Source organism: Garra rufa, chromosome 23 (assembly GCF_049309525.1).
Source record: "Garra rufa chromosome 23, GarRuf1.0, whole genome shotgun sequence".
Lineage (NCBI taxonomy): Eukaryota > Metazoa > Chordata > Actinopteri > Cypriniformes > Cyprinidae > Garra > Garra rufa.
The window spans coordinates 4,626,729-4,642,817 of NC_133383.1; the positions used below are offsets into that span (position 1 = coordinate 4,626,729).

General features: G+C 34.5%; 2 protein-coding genes across 4 annotated transcripts in view; one reads left to right on the plus strand and one right to left on the minus strand.

Moving 5' to 3' along the window:
- Nucleotides 1-6,076, plus strand: part of zfyve16 (zinc finger, FYVE domain containing 16) — a 38,757-nt gene extending 32,681 nt beyond the window's left edge. For all 3 annotated transcript variants that reach the window (XM_073829675.1, XM_073829676.1, XM_073829677.1), the window contains 5 exons: nucleotides 411-491; nucleotides 583-745; nucleotides 2,217-2,322; nucleotides 2,405-2,581; nucleotides 5,546-6,076. In XM_073829675.1, coding sequence (XP_073685776.1) covers nucleotides 411-491; nucleotides 583-745; nucleotides 2,217-2,322; nucleotides 2,405-2,581; nucleotides 5,546-5,704 — 686 coding nt within the window. In that variant the 3' untranslated portion in view covers nucleotides 5,705-6,076. The remainder of the gene's footprint in view (nucleotides 1-410; nucleotides 492-582; nucleotides 746-2,216; nucleotides 2,323-2,404; nucleotides 2,582-5,545) is intronic.
- A 3,831-nt stretch (nucleotides 6,077-9,907) lies between these two features.
- Nucleotides 9,908-12,137, minus strand: ankrd34ba (ankyrin repeat domain 34Ba). Its single transcript, XM_073830113.1, has one exon. The coding sequence runs from the start codon at nucleotides 12,090-12,092 to the stop codon at nucleotides 10,467-10,469; it is 1,626 nt and encodes a 541-aa protein (XP_073686214.1). The 5' UTR covers nucleotides 12,093-12,137; the 3' UTR covers nucleotides 9,908-10,466.
- Nucleotides 12,138-16,089: the final 3,952 nt, after the last annotated feature.

The following is a 16,089-nucleotide window of genomic DNA, read 5'->3' on the forward strand; positions in this document are numbered from 1 at the left end:
CTTGGTGAGCAGAAAAGACTCATTTAAAAAAAAAAAAACTTTTGACTGGTAGTGTATATTATTTAATCATTTTTATTTATAGGCACAAATATAGGCATTTTACCTACATATATTTATGAAAAATAATCAAGGCATGTTTTTCCAGTGTTTTTGGCAAATTAACAGAAAAACAAATTCTATTTTTTTTTATTTATTTACATTTAGAATTTCCAACATCCTTGTCTTTTCACTGTGATACTTGCACATTGCAAGAATGATCGTGAAGCTAGTTTAATATTATCAAAGTCTTATCAAAACCAAACTTTCAAATTCAAAGGTTTGCACCAAATCACTCTTTAAGTTGTAAGTTGTATAATATTTGTTATGTAACATAAGTGGATGTCTCACCAGACCCCCTCTTTTATTTGCAGTGACTGGAGCTAGTTTTGTGGTTTTTAACGGTGCTCTGAAAGCCTCATCAGGATTCATTGCCAAATCCAGCATTGTAGAGGGTAATGCTTTCACACAAATCATTTTCAAACACTTCCTCAGGTCATGACTCTCAAAACATTTTATCATCACACTGTCCCTTTTTATCCTTAGACGGGTTGATGGTGCAAATCCCTCCGGAGACCATGGAGGGTTTGCGACAGGCCCTCAGGGACCAGACCGACTTCCAGATCCCCTGTGGAAAGGCAGATTCGGAAGAAACGCGGGAAAATGTGAACGTGCGCTGGGTCGACTGGACCGCACCTGTCAACACTGGGTACCAGCAATTTATCATAGAAATTTACACTATGAAAAGTTTGGAGTGGTTAAGATTTATTGTTTTTAAAGGAGTAGATCACTTGCAGAATAGTGTTGTCACGATACCAAAATTTTGACTCGATACGATATCTGACTAAAATGTCTCGATACTACTACTGAACCGATACTATGACAAAAACAAAGAACGACAGATAAAGTAATAATAGATGATCCAAATGGAGGTTAAAAGCATTTCAAATAATAATAATTATAAAAATCACATGCCAGTGCCACTACGCAGAACTATGGTGAGCAAATACCCGAGATCTTTGCAAGTTTGATAAGAGCTAAAAGGTTAAAGCCAAATCTAATTTCATGATATAGATTTTTTTTATTTCACGAAAACAGTTTATATCATGATATAGTCAATTGCTTTTATTTTTATCTTTGTTTTATTGTATTTGTCCTTTAGTTTGTTACTTGCATCTATGTCCTTATTAATAACAAAGACAAATGAAATAAATAGGGCTCTATGAAATTGTTTTATTTTTTCCAAATTTGTTTAAATTTTTCTGGATTCTGTTTTTCCCGTTTTGAATTTTGACTATTTTAATGGTTACATTAAAAAATATAAATCAAAAAGCAAGTCTAATTGTACACGATTTAACAAAAATGTCTTAAAAGTTTAACAAAAGATACATTTTAAGGCCCTATAAAATGTTTTATTATTTTCTCAAGTTCAGTTTTGTTTTGATCAAACTCTGTGAATCTGTTTTCTGTTAATTTTCTGCATTCCATTTTAAAAGTTTCATTACATTTTTATTAAAAAGCGTGAATAAAGATTAATTAGATTTTATAAAGAATCATTTAATTATTTATTTCCTTTTTCCCCAAGAAATACTGTTCTGCGTATTTACAATTTTCCTGTAAATAAATTCTGGTAAATATTTTTTTTCTGGTAAATATTCCTTAAATATTGTTTTAATATTATTTTATTAACATTATTTATTATTTCATTATTAGTAGCAGTACTATCATTACATTAAGTAATATTTTTGTCAAGTTAAAAATATGTTTGTTTTTTTTGCTGTTTAGCATTATTGTCATCAGTATTGGAAACGGTTTAAAAAATCACAGTAATAAATTACATTTCAAAACATGTACAAATAGAAAACAGTTATTTTTAATTGTAATAATAATTCACTAATAAATGCAGCCTTGGTGAGCATAAGAGGCTTAAAAAATCCTACTTATTCCAAGTTGTTAACTCACATGCTTATGGAGGTTTGTTATGCCAATCCACTTTACTGAATGATAAAGCACTATTGATCTATTCGACCATTTCTGTGAGTGACCTTGAAAATGTTTACTGCATTAATTAAGCGCTATTTAATATTCATTCCTTCAGCTTTGCCTGTTAAGATGCTGTGTCAGGTCGAAAATAATTCCCCTAAGATAGCATAATGTGTAATGTGTTTGCATGTTTGCAGAGTCACCAGTCCTGTGGATGGCAAATCTCTAGAGGGAGTCTCTAGCGTCAAGATCCAGCAGGACTCTGAGTTTGAGATGGACATCCGAACCATCAGGTGTACTGAGGTGTGTGTATAGCATGATGCCTGCACTAAAATGAGCATTTTATTGGTGTTGTCTCTGCTTCATCTCCCGTCTCTCTCCTCAGGTCTTCTATCTGCTGAAGTCTTCAGACGTCTCCCTGTCTGCCGTCCTCACATCGTCGGCTCAGTTTCAACGAGAGATCGCCACCGCCAGCTGCGCCGCCCTCTGCCCGCACCTCTCTGTGCTCATGGCCAATGGATTCAACTCTCTCGCACTCCGAGTCTCCACCGATTCAGACATGGTAAATTATTTTGGGTGCTGAATTACACAACAGTGTTGACTAAACAACTGTGAAATATCTTGCCAAGATGAAACCTACTCATTTTGTGATGTCATATAATAATGTTGTTGTCAACAAACGAAAAGCTTTTAAAGGCTCCCTGTGGTTTTCCAACAAGAGTTCAAGCAGCTTTGAAAATTAAGAAACTAGAACTAGCTATATATATATATATATATATATATATATATTAGGGCCGGGACTCGATTAAAAAATTTAATCTAATTAATTAGAGGCTTTGTAATTAATTAATCGAAATTAATCGCATTTTAATCGCATATAAATATTTGACCTGAGAACAGTGAGAATTAAGATTTTTACATGGATTTTTAGTATACCATTGAATAATGACTGAATACATAAGCTTAAGCAACAAAATATTGTTTATTTTTGTTCAACCAAGTCCAACAGACTAATGCAATATTGCCATTAAGTGTAGCAAGAGGCACGTTCTTTAACAAGTCTTTCATGCCGAGAACTCTGCTCTTGTGTTTGCTTAATTATGCATTTAAACGTTAATGACCAAACCTATCATTATAAATGTTGCTGCACATGGAATATAACGCGGATAACATTTAAAAAAAAAATTTATCAGGTTACACACTGATTATTTATCACGTAAACCCCTTTCTCTACCTGTCCGTTGGTCGCGTATATCCTCCATGTTTGTAGTTTTTTAACACTTTTTATGCGTGTTTGTAGTTCTAATCGAATCCTCGTTCACGGCGCAGTGTGTTGCGGGCAATATTAGCTGTTAAGAGTGTGCATTGATCGTTAAGTAGTAGACCATCCGGGAATCTTTGGAATAATTTTTTAAACATACTACGATTTGGGACATACAATACTATTTAGGACGGACGCAGCTTGTCTAAACGCTAGTTGGTGCTCCAGTATAATCGGTCCGCGGAATCTCATCCAGTAAGAAACGTTCCGCGGTGCAAAACTAAGTGCAATTAAAATGCGTTAAAAAAATTGAACGCGTTATTTTTGTGTAATTAATTAATCTAAATTAACGCGTTAAAGTCCCGGCCCTAATATATATATATATATATATATATATATATATTACTGTTAGAGCTGGGTAGTAACTGATTACATGTAATCTGTATTTTTTTTCTTTCTTTTTGTATTGATTGATCTTTGAATGATTTCTGAAGGAGTAATAATGCTAAAATTCAGCTTTGAAATCAGCAAATAAATTGCATTTTTAAATGTATTCAAATAGAAATCAGTTATTTTAAATAGTAAAAATATTTCAGAATTTTCCTGTTTTTGCTGTACTTTGAAATGCAGGCTTGTTGAGAGCGTTTAAAAAAATCTTACTGTTCAAAAACTTTTTACTGGTAGTGTATATATAAAAGTATTGTAAAATTGCAAAAGTAATATATATGGCTAGTTCTAATTTCTTCATTTTCAAAGGTTACGTGAATATGTATATAAAAATGCTGATTTACAATATTATATTCATATTACATTATTAAATTCATATTACAATATTAAATATTTAGAAATATGTATGTGAATATATATATATATATATATAAAAGTGTTTTTATATGCATGTTATTTATATTTACATAATATATTCAAATATATATTTATATATTTTATATATATACTTTATATTTGTATCTATTTTATGTAGTAAGTATTGTAAAATTCCAATACAATTATTTATGGCTGGTTCTAATGTCTTAATTTTCAATAGTTGCTCAAAAAATAAAAATTAATATTGCTAATATTACATTTCAAATTGTAAAAATTTAATGTAAAAATATGATTTTTTTTTATATTAGTATTTAACAAATTGCATATATGTATTTCGTATGGAATATGTTTTTTTTTTAATTATAAAATACTTACTTGAAATATTTCAGTAATATTTCTTATTTTGTTTAGCATTTTATTTATTATGTAATATACAAAAAAAACGATAAGTTATTTGTAAATTTCTTCATTTTCAATAGTTGCTCAAAAAAATTAAATAAGTAAATTAAATATTGCTAATATTACATTTTAAATTATAAAAATTTAATGTAAAAAAAAATATATTATATTAGTATTTTATAAATTGCATATGTGTATTTTGTATGGAATATTAGTAATGTATTTTTTTAATTATAAAATACTTTTTCTTAAATAATTTTATTTTACAGTGAAATCTTTAGATAGCAATATTTTGTTTAGTATTTTATTTAATGTAATATTAATACTAAAATAATCAAATTATTCTTACTATTGTCATATTCATATATAATCACACATATTTATGGCTGGTTCAAATTTCTTAATTTTCATAGTTGCTCAAAAAAATTCAATTAATATTGCTAATAAAAAATTTTAAATGGTAAAGATTAAATGTAAAAAATATATCATTTTTATATTAGTATGTTACAAATTGCATATGTATTTTGTATGTAACAAAATATTTGTAATGTAATTTTATTTAATGTAATATTAATACTAAAAATAATCATAAAATTATTATTATTGTCATATTCATATATAATCAATAATTTAGGTCAGATTGTGCTGCCCTTTATACAAGCACAGCAAACCTAGAGCCTTTTTTAATCACATTTTTAATATGCTTTTAAGGTTTTATTAAATAAAAGCAATAAAAAGTCAAACTAAATTAAAAGGGGGGAAAAGCATACAAAAAACAGCTGGACTTCCTCAGTAATAAATATGGTAAATATATAAAGAAAAAGGAAAAAAACAATATTCCAGTAAATCCTTTTTTAACTTGGTTCATTGAAACCATCTGAAGAAACCGATTTTACTAAAATTAGATCTTGAATCACACAGTTGCTGCTTTAAAAAAAATAAAATAAATCTTCACTGGCAGGCATCAACTCTTAAAACATTGCAATATGGATTACATGCATAAAATGCATTTGTGACCCTCTCATGGTTGTGTTTTTGTAGGTGGAGTACCAGGCTGGCTCTGGCGGCCGCCTCCTGCCTCAGAAGTATATGAACGAACTGGACGGGGCTCTAATTCCCGTCATCCACGGAGGAAGCTCCTGCGTCCCCCATCAGGCCATGGACATGGAGTTTTTCTTCTACATCTCACTGAGCATTTGAACCCTGGTGACTTATAAACTTTCCATCCACAGGCAGCCAGTTGGACCTTCACGATCAGTACCAATGAATCCCAGATGCAGAGAAACAGACTCCGAATCTGATCTCTGACCAGGTATGAAGAGTTCGATGCATTTTAGAGGAAACTGAAGTGGAACTATATTAGCGATCCCTTTAGAATAAAGCGTTGGATCAGCAACCCCAAATAAAAACGTGAGAACTTTGCTGTGCTTCTTCAGTCGGTCTGATCGTTGGATGCTGATCATTTGAGCGCGAATGGAAATTGTTTATGTATGACTATGGTGTCAGATATACCAATAACTATAATCGTTACTTGATTGCACACAAGGCAACCGTGCATATGAAGTGCTGCGTTTTTTTTTTTCGAGCTGGAATCTGCAATGTTTTCTTTTTCCATTCGTCATAATTTACTGTTACCATATGAAGTAGCTTCATGTGGACTTTAAGAATCCATATGAAGGTTTTATGTGCCGATTATTGTACTTTCTAAGTACTGCGTCTTATGGTTAGTCATTTTTCTCGATCTGTAAGATACACAGAGGGTAAAATACACCTATAAAACATATAGATGAAATCATCTGCTAATTCGATTAAGCTTTTATTAAGCTTAAATACTATTTTTGGAACAGACAGTTCGTTGATTAAAGGTGATATTTTTGATAGGGCATTGAAATTACTAATTATAACTCATCCTGCAATTATAACCCCAAACAAAGCTTATGAAATGCTTATTAAAAACTAAAGAAGGTTTAGAGTAAAGGAAAGGGTTATCTCGATAAAAAAAGATTTGCTTTAACATTTATGTAATTATTTTCGCACTACTGCATTAACTAAACAAAGAGGTCATTTATTAAACTCTTTACTTTACTATTAGTTCATTTTACTGGACACGCTGAAAAGCAGCCCCCATCTGTTAACACTACAAATGTGTTGTTTGTGTGATCAGCCAGGAATTGAAGAATCCTTAGAGCTTTGGATGTTGGCCTGAAAAAATATCAACACATCTGAACATTTTCCATGTTTTTTAATTGTATAAAAATTGGTCAACCCACTCTGAAGCCGGTTAGCAAGGCTGCCAAATGTCCTCAATATACCAGACATTAAAGTATCTGTAACTTTTAACAAGATTGACAGATTTAAGAATTAAAAGAATAATAAAAGTAGCCGTTTTATAAATGCAATAATCCTACAATTTTACATTCAGCTTAAAATGTACCTTAAACTTGCAAAACAAAGCTTTTTTCTTTTCCTCTGATTATATTGACGCCAAGTTGAAATCATTCATTTTTAAAATGCTGCAGCTTAAGAAAAACCTAAACTCATTAATTTGCAAAATGCACTTTTACCATGGTTGTTGAAATGAAATACAGGACGAGTGATTGTTTCTTATTTTTATTCAGTTTTTCTTCATAGATTATGATAAAACACAGCATAAACAGTGATGAATCAGTTAATTTGATATATTGGCTGGTATGTTTAAATAATCTGAAGGCTTCTATAATTCCGTCACAAACCAAATACAAATGTTCTTAAGATACACATGATTGTTGTGGAAGGATTGAGAGTAAACGTCTGTGAAATGAGTTGCGCATTTTATAGACGTCTCAGATCTTCTCCCATATATTTGGGCTTTGTGGAATGTTTTGGGAGTTAAATTATTTTCTCACTGTTACTGATTAATTAAATCATCACAATTAAAGTATTTTTATGCTTTACAAAAAAGCTGTTAAGATGTACCAGTTTGCATAATGTATATCTATTTATTCATGAAAACCAGATTTATTTGATGAATTATCTGGTATGGGACCTAAGGATGTTCTTCAAAACAACATTCATTTCTAATATGTATCTCATGTAGAATAAAATTTTGATAAATATGCAAACTCATTGGTTCATGCTCATTTTGTAATGCCTTTTGTTTCGCCATTTTCACCATCATGAAGTGAGATTTTCTAAATGGGTTAGTGATTTCCTGCAAATTTACCATTCACGATATAGAGGTCTTTTGTAGTTCATCAAAAATGACACAGAAGCAAAGGTATGTTCCATACACAATGAATCAAACGTATTACGAATTAATTAATATGTTGGCAAGCTGCATTTCTATGCCGGTAATGCCTCAACCACCAGTTAAATGGTGTATTTTGAACCTACATTTCTTTTGAATGTTTTGTATTCTGTTTTCTTCGCTATTTAAGCACTAACCACATTCACAACCGATTTTTCTTGTCAAGTTGTCTTTGTAAAGGTGAAATTTCACAGGCCAATAAAAAGGTCCATTGTCAATAGCTCACACAGAAGTCACTTTTGAAACAAGCTGCCAAAATCGAATTTACATAACCAACATGGCCAAAATCTTTCAACCTCATGTCGAACTCATAATTGCGCTGATTCATATTGGAATTAATAGATTTCATCCACAACATTTCACAGAGCTGTGAGTTCCTGATAATTTACTCACCCATGTCATCTGAGATGTTCATGTCTTTCTTTTTTCAGTCAAAAAGAAATTAAGGTTTTTGAGGAAAACATTCAGGATTTTTCTCCATATAGTGGACTTCACCGTTGGCCAACAGGTTGAAGGTCCAAATTGCGGTTTCAATGCAGCTTCAAAGGGCTCTACACAATCCCAGCCAAGGAATAAGGGTCTTATCTAGCAAAATTATTGGTCTTTTTAAAAAAAAAAAAAAAAGCAATTTTAACTTTGCTCATCTTGCACTAGTTGGACTTGCACACGTTACATAACCGTGTAGGAAAGGTCATGTTACGTAGGCGGAAGTACCAACCCAGTGTTGATGAAGCGAACGTGCAAAGAAAGTCAAACGTGCTTTACGAAAAACATTAAAACAATGAAGACGGACAATTTTGAAGTTAGAGGAAAAAATTAGATGGAGTTTTTCACCCTTACCTACCTTCTTAAATTATAGTACACAGACGAAAAACTTACCATTCATGACCTTTCCAATGTATTTCATCATTGCATGGCTAGTGCAAGACAATCATTTGTGGTTAAAAAAATGTTTCTTTTTCATTTTACAAGATAGAGCCTTTAGAAACTGCACTCAAACTGTAATTTGTACCTTCAACCCGATGGCCACCATTTAAGTCCACTATATGCAGAAAAATCCTGGAATGTTTTCTAACTGATCTCATGACGAAGACGCAAAATACATACCAATAAGTACATATCACTGCAGTTTCCAATAGAAATGAACACTAGAGGCAGTAAAACAGCAAGCGCTTGTAATCGTTTTCGTACACCGTTATGATTACAGCCCCATATGTTTTGCTTTCCAGACATAAGCTTGCTTGGTAGCTCAGCCAGCATGGAATTGGATTTATGTTGCGGAATCCTTAGCTGAAAGATGACAGATTGAAAAACAAGCAAAAAAACAGCATGCTTGCTATTGCGTTTTTACATCACAGTCATTTTTGTTCTGTCGGGTAAGTTCAGGTGTAGTGCAGATGGTACATTATTTTAAACTTGTAGCGCCACTCAAAACCAACGTCCCATAAAACGTACCATATGTATGTTCATCTGTTCCCAGGAAAAGAAACTGAGCACAGGTTTTCCTCGGAAATATCTTTTTGACTAATTACAGACAGACATGAACATCTTGCATGACATGGGGGTGAGTAAATTATCAGGAAATTGCCATTCTAAAAGTGAACAAATCCTTTAAGGATGCTTGGTTAAAGAGTTAGCTCACCCAAAAATTTTAATTCTGTCATTAATTACTCACTCTCATGTTGTTCCAAAACCGTAAGACCTTGGTTCATCTTCGAAACACAAATTAAGATATTTTTGATGAAGTCCAAGAGCTCCGTGAACCTCCATAGACATAGAATACTAATATGTTCAAGGCCACCAGAAAGCTACCAAGAACATCGACAAAATAATCCATGTGACCTCAGTGGTTCACTCGTAATTTGATGAAGCTACAAGAATACTTTTTGTGCGCAAAGAAAACAAAAATAACGACTTCAACAATTCTTCTCCCATGCATCAACCTAGCACCATTTTGGAGAGTATCACGACTTATGCGGCCGCTTTCCTCTAAACATAAACAAAGCGTGGTGCACGCATGTTCTATGTCAGCAGCATGCGTTGTTTACATGCAAGGAAAGCATGTGCATGCATCGTGATTTTGCCCACAAAAAGTATTATCATAGCTTCATAAAAATACGATTGAATCACTCATGTCAAATTAAGCATTTTGTCAATGTACTTGGTACCTTTCTGGGCCTTGAATGTGGTTGTACCCTTGCTGTCTATGGAGGCTCAGGGAGCTCAGGAATTTCATCGAAAATATTTTAATTTGTGTTCCCAGAGACCAACGAAGGTCTTGCGGGTCTGGAACAACATGTGGATGAGTAATTAATCACACAATTTTCATTTTTGAGTGAGCTAACCCTTTAAAATTGTTTATTTTGGTTTAGATTGAATAGTATAGATGTTGTTTGTTAAATTTTAGCAACCAGCAATCATTTGGTGTCGGTACAAATTGATGCCTTTGTTACAATCAAACCGTTTATAATAGGGGTGCCCAAACTCGGTCCTGGAGGGCCGGTGTCCTGCAGAGTTTAGGTCCAACCCCAATTAGACACACCTGAACCAGCTAATCAAGCTCTTACTAGGCATACTAGAAATTTTCCGATAGGTGTGTTAAGGCAAGTTGGATCTGAACTCTACAAGACAACAGCCCTCCAGGACCAAATTTGGGCACCCCTGGATTATAACCATTCATTGTCCAAAAATTTCTGTGAAGTCACCATGGCGCTTGAGCTGCTCGGTTTGCATGGAGTGTCTTCTCATCAGCATCCTCCTAGTCTTGAGATCCTTTGGAAATCCTGCAGGAGCTGAGGGAATGCAAGGCTTTGTTCCTACCGCTACGCCACAGACTGATTTGTTGCCGCTTGGATTGCCACTTCCGGTAATGTTTGGGATTGGCGCATGCTGGTTCAGCGGAGGGAGGAAACCAGCTCGAGGATGGGAGATGGGATCTAAAAGAGCCCCGGAGCCTCGACGCTCGTAGCTGATGGGATTCCTCCTGTGCAAATGGGTCAACGAAGCATTTTCAAGAGACTCCCTAGAGCCCACCAAAGTAGGAGAACGTGAGTTTGCAAGTTTTCTCCTCTCGAGTTGTCCTTTGCGCTCTTCTGGAGACTTGGCGAGGCTCACCGATAGTTGGGAATCAGAGCTGTAGTGATCCATTCCTAGTTTCCTTCTTTGGATGATGTTACAAAGACTGGACACTGCCAAATTTGGCAGGGATTTGTCCGGATCCTTCTCAGCGGGTAAAGCTTCTGCACTGCTTTTGCAGTGAAGGTTGGGATGGGATAAAGAGTGCAGGGATGATAAGCTATCAAAGGACATGTTTCGACACAGTGCTCCGTCAGGTCTCAAACCTTCATTGCTTCCTCGACTTAGAGTTTGACTCAAAGAGTTGGCTTTTTTCAAATCAACACTGCAGTGCCTCGACAGCGGTGCATTATCAAAAGCCAATCTGTTCATTTTGAAAGTCATCTCCTCTTCGGGCGTGATGTCCGGGAGTTCCTCCGTAGCGGAGGTGCTTTTCGCAAACTGTTGAGCTAGGAAAGACTGCGGGATCTTGAGCCAAGGCTCGGAGTGTAATCTTTGGAGATTGTGGATCTTGCTCAACCGACTGTTTACCAGGGGAACCTGGTGGGATGGAGAAGTTGGCTGGGAATTGGTCATGCTTTGGACGTCCTGGAAGGAAAATATGTGCTCTGTAGGACTAGAAGAAAGAGTCCCCTGTGGTGATGTACTGAGGAGGATATCAGATGGAGAAGCGCAGGGAACGATTGCCGAATTCCATTGTTCCACCATCGCAAGTGGAGGAATAGGTAAGTATTGTTTCGCCGTTTGTCTTCCGCATGCAAGTTTATCAGGGGTGATGATGATGACTTCCTTTCCTCTGGCTTTACAGGCATCCATCAGGATTTTAAGAGTGTCTTCATCGCTGGCATTGATGGCATATATCAGAGCCGAAGAACCGGTGTGGTCTTCCAGACATGGATCCGCACCGCTACCCAAGAGCAGCGCCACTACTTCCAAACCGGCTTGCTCCAAACAGGCGTGCATTAGAGCAGTCTTCCCACTTTTATCCTGGATGTCTGGATCGGCACCACTTTCAAGCAGGTACCCAACCATCTTAGCCTTCGAGACGCTTTGGTGGTCCATATGCCTGCTTCTGCAGGCGACCATCAAGGGTGTTTCTCCAGACTCATTACTCTCATTTATATAAGCGCCGCCTTCTAGTAGTAGCCTTGTTAGCCGGAGACGACTTAGATAGACGGCCTTCAGCAAGGAGTTGCCATCGGTGTTGACTTTTTGGGGACCTTCCATCTTCACCTCTTTCACTGTGACTCGCACCTGATGGGGATCACGTATGCTGCCATGACAAAGCCTGTGAAGATTGGAAGAAGGTTAGATATTGCATGGTCTTTGCCGCAATGGCTATATGGAACAGTCAGTCCATTTGAAAAGCTCTTCTTATGGGAAATTACACACATTACATCAACAGAATGATCTTATTGTGTTCTGCTCATTATTAGATGCTTGATTGGTTGATAAAACGGAGCCAAATGCACTCTCTCCATCCAGTCCTGCTCAGCAACAAGCTCTTTTTTTTTTGTAGAATTACAGCTCTCATGCAGTTTCTTTTTTTAAAAAGCTAAATTCAATAAACCGAAGCAGAGACCTTGGCTTTATTGTTTGCCATTACTGCCAGACAACATTCTTTGCACTGCCTGTCCTTTTCAACGCGAGCGCAAGGCTTGGCCTTCCTCACGCTTTCTTTAGGAGCGGCATCTTTCTAAAGGCCATTGTGTTTGCTGTCCTTGGTGTTGCTTTCTCAGAGAGCTGACACACGCCTGCAGAACATTATGCCTCTCTGATTAGGGTTTATAAAGTGTTTTTGAATACCTTTTAAGTCAATTGGAGAGACAGTTGGCGCTTATGTAAAGAAGGTATAGATATTTCGCAAGCTTTGTCATACATCTGAGCGATGCTTTATGAAGAAGTTTCCTTGCACTTACTGGAAGTTACTTTTGCCAGACATTTGTATTTTGTTTGGTTTTGCAAAATATTCTTTTTTTTTTTTGTCTCTCGGAATCTGGCCTTGTGAACAATCACTTCCAGACATCAGAACAGCTTCCACGCATCTCAACTGCAATGTTTTCGTATTTATTTTGTTGAATTTGCATGTAAATTTTAAATGCACATTTTCTGGTGTTATTGTTTACAGTTCTTTAGTTAATTTTACAAAAAATGGTGTAGAAACAATTTTCTAAATACACTACCAGTCAAAAGTTTTTTGAACAGTAAGATTTTTAATTCCAAGCCTGCATTTATTCGATCCAAAGTACAGCAAAAACGGTAACATTTTGAAAAATTTTGACTGTTTAAAATAACTATTTCAAAATATTTGAAAATGTAATTCATTCCTTTTATTTTAAAGCTGAATTTTTAGCATCATTACTCCAGTCACGTGGTCCGTCACAAATCATTCTAATATTCTGATTTGCTGCTCATAAAACATTTTTTATTTATATTATTATTATTATTATTATTATGTTGAAAACAGCAGAGTATAGTCTCTTTGATTAAATAGAAAGTTCAGAAGAACAGCATTTATCTGAAATAGAAATCTTTTGTAACATTATAAATGTCTTTGTCATCACATTTGATCATTTTAAAACATCCTTGCTAAGTGAAAGTAGTGATTTCTATAATTTCTTCCCGAAATAATAATAAAAAAAATTATACTGACTCCAAGCTTTTGAATAGCATAGTGTATAATGTTACAAAAGCTTTTTATTTCAGATGAATGCTGATTTTTTTTTTTATCTTCATAGAAAAAGAATAAATAAATAAAAATCTTACTGTTCAAAAACTTTGACTGGTGGTGTAGTTGCGAAGAAATGACAAGTAATATTAAATTAAACATGAAATTTTAAAGTAGAAAGTCTGAAATAGTATTTTCTTGTAAAACGTATTTCAATCTTTATTTACAACCTTTTATAGTATTTCACCAGATACCACATGAAATCAAAAATGACCCATTTGGATAAAAAAAATTGGCGTAGAAACTATTTTCATTTATAAATTGCTAGTAAATTTCTATGGAGGCCACTGAATTAAAAATAAAACAATTATAAAATTGCGACTTTTTATCTCTTTTGACTGTTTTTTTTTTTCAGAATTGCATGATACAAACTCTCTATTTTGACTTTTTTTTCTCACAATTGAGATATAAGTTTGCAATTGCAAATTATCAAGTCAGAATTGCATTATATAAACTCTCAATTGTGAGAAATAAAGTCAGTGTTGCGAGATAAAACACAATTCTGACTTTTTTCTCGCAGTTGCAAGTTTATCTCACAATTCTGAGAAAAGAAGTCAGAATTGCGAGATAAACTTATCAACAATGCTTAGAAAAAGTCACAATTAAGAGATATACACTTGCAATTCTGAGAAAAAAGTCACAATTGAGTTTATCTTGCAATTCTGACTTTATTTCTCAAAATTGCAAGTTTATGTCTCAATTCTGACTTTATAATTATAATAATTGCATGTTATAGTGTCAGAATTGCGAGTTATAAACTCACAATTCTGAGAAAAAAGTCACAATTGAGTTTATATCACGCAATTCTGACTTTATTTTTCAAAATTACGAGTTTGTCTTGCAATTGTGACTTTATAACTCGCAGTTTTTATAAAAATAAAATCAGAATTGAGAAAAAAAAATCTGAATTGCAATCAATTGCAAGATAAAACGTCGCAATTACCTTTTTATTTTTTTTATTTAGTGGTGGAAATGGGCTTCCATAAATTTCACTATTAAATACAAAGAAACAAGAAGTAAGACATTAAATTAAACATATAGGCTAAAATTTTATATGGATTGTATAGACGTTAATTCCTGGTGAAAAGTATAAAAAACAGTTTGTGAGTACTATATTTATGTTAATAAACAATGTAATTAAACATTAAAAACATACTCCAAGTAATTTTTATTTATACTTAGAAAAAAATACAGTATGCTTTATTAATGCAAATTGTTATTGTGTAAACTTCATTAGTGCACTTTATTTCAAAGATAATTTTAGTATTTTTGTCATTTTCACCAAAATGCTATGCTTTGCCTCTTAAACAACTGTTGCTGCTTTTTTCTCGTCGAATATCGAGGTGACTCAGAAATGTCAGGTTACAGAAGCAAAATGCTTGCAAATGTCATTTTACCTAGACTTGAATCACGTTGCACGCTGCAGATGTTGAAATTAAAGCCACAGCTCTTTGTCTATCAGTGAAACAACATCAGTAGCAATTGCATGTGAAAACAAGGGTTTGAACAAGTTGTCATGAGCAGCTCGCACGCTGTTACCATGGAGGAAATGACGACTGCTTTTGAGTAGCTGTGACTTCTACCCCGTCAGCGATGTTCTGCTGAGCTGCTCAACTCTACTGGGAGCAGGTAGACAAGCTCCACTTAAAGTGGCCTTTGGAAACCCTGTCCAGCTGTTTTGCACAAACAAATCACAAAATGACTCTTCCCTCAATTCTTCAAGCTTTGGAAACATACGTGGAAAGATGATGTACGAAGCGGCTTATTCAGTAAGCACTTGGGATTTTGAAGAGGTCGCAAAGTGTTTCTATTCTAATCAAGGTACAAAGCGCTCTCTGCTTTGTGCCAAAATATCCAGTTAAACACAAGAAAATAGATCTAACAATGCTTTAAGCAAACCTCATTCGGTCAACTTCGTGACAAGGGAATTGAATACGTTCTGCCTTCAGTTTGGATATGAAACAAATGGGGTATGATTATCATAAGCTGCTCATTTCATCGTTTAATATCAAATGCTATCAGTGTTGATGCAAAGGTAAATGGATGAAGAACAGAAAAAATACATTTTGTTCTTACCGTGAAATTGTAAATTGAGAGCGATCCGGATGGAGGCTGAAGTCGGTGATGTTTTGCTGGTGTCACAGCTGTCCGTCTGTCTGTGGTGTGAATGCGTTTGACTGTGCTTGCATTGCAGGCTGACGTTGATCAGATCTAAGCGACAATGAGAGGTGCATTATTCACATGCTGAGAGAGAGAGAGAGAGAGAGAGAGGAGAGAGAGAGAGAAGCAGGAAAACATGGAGACTCAAAATAACCTTGATTCTCAGGAACTTCACTTACATATTTGGAGCCTTTCAGAGAATTTATAAGAAAACAATTCAGTCTCAAGCAATTTGAGGAGCTGCACAGGCAATTCTTTTAAGAGGAGGCCCGACCACAAGAGTAAATTCATAAAACCATGTTCAGAGGGCTGTTTTAATTATTAAAAATTAAAATT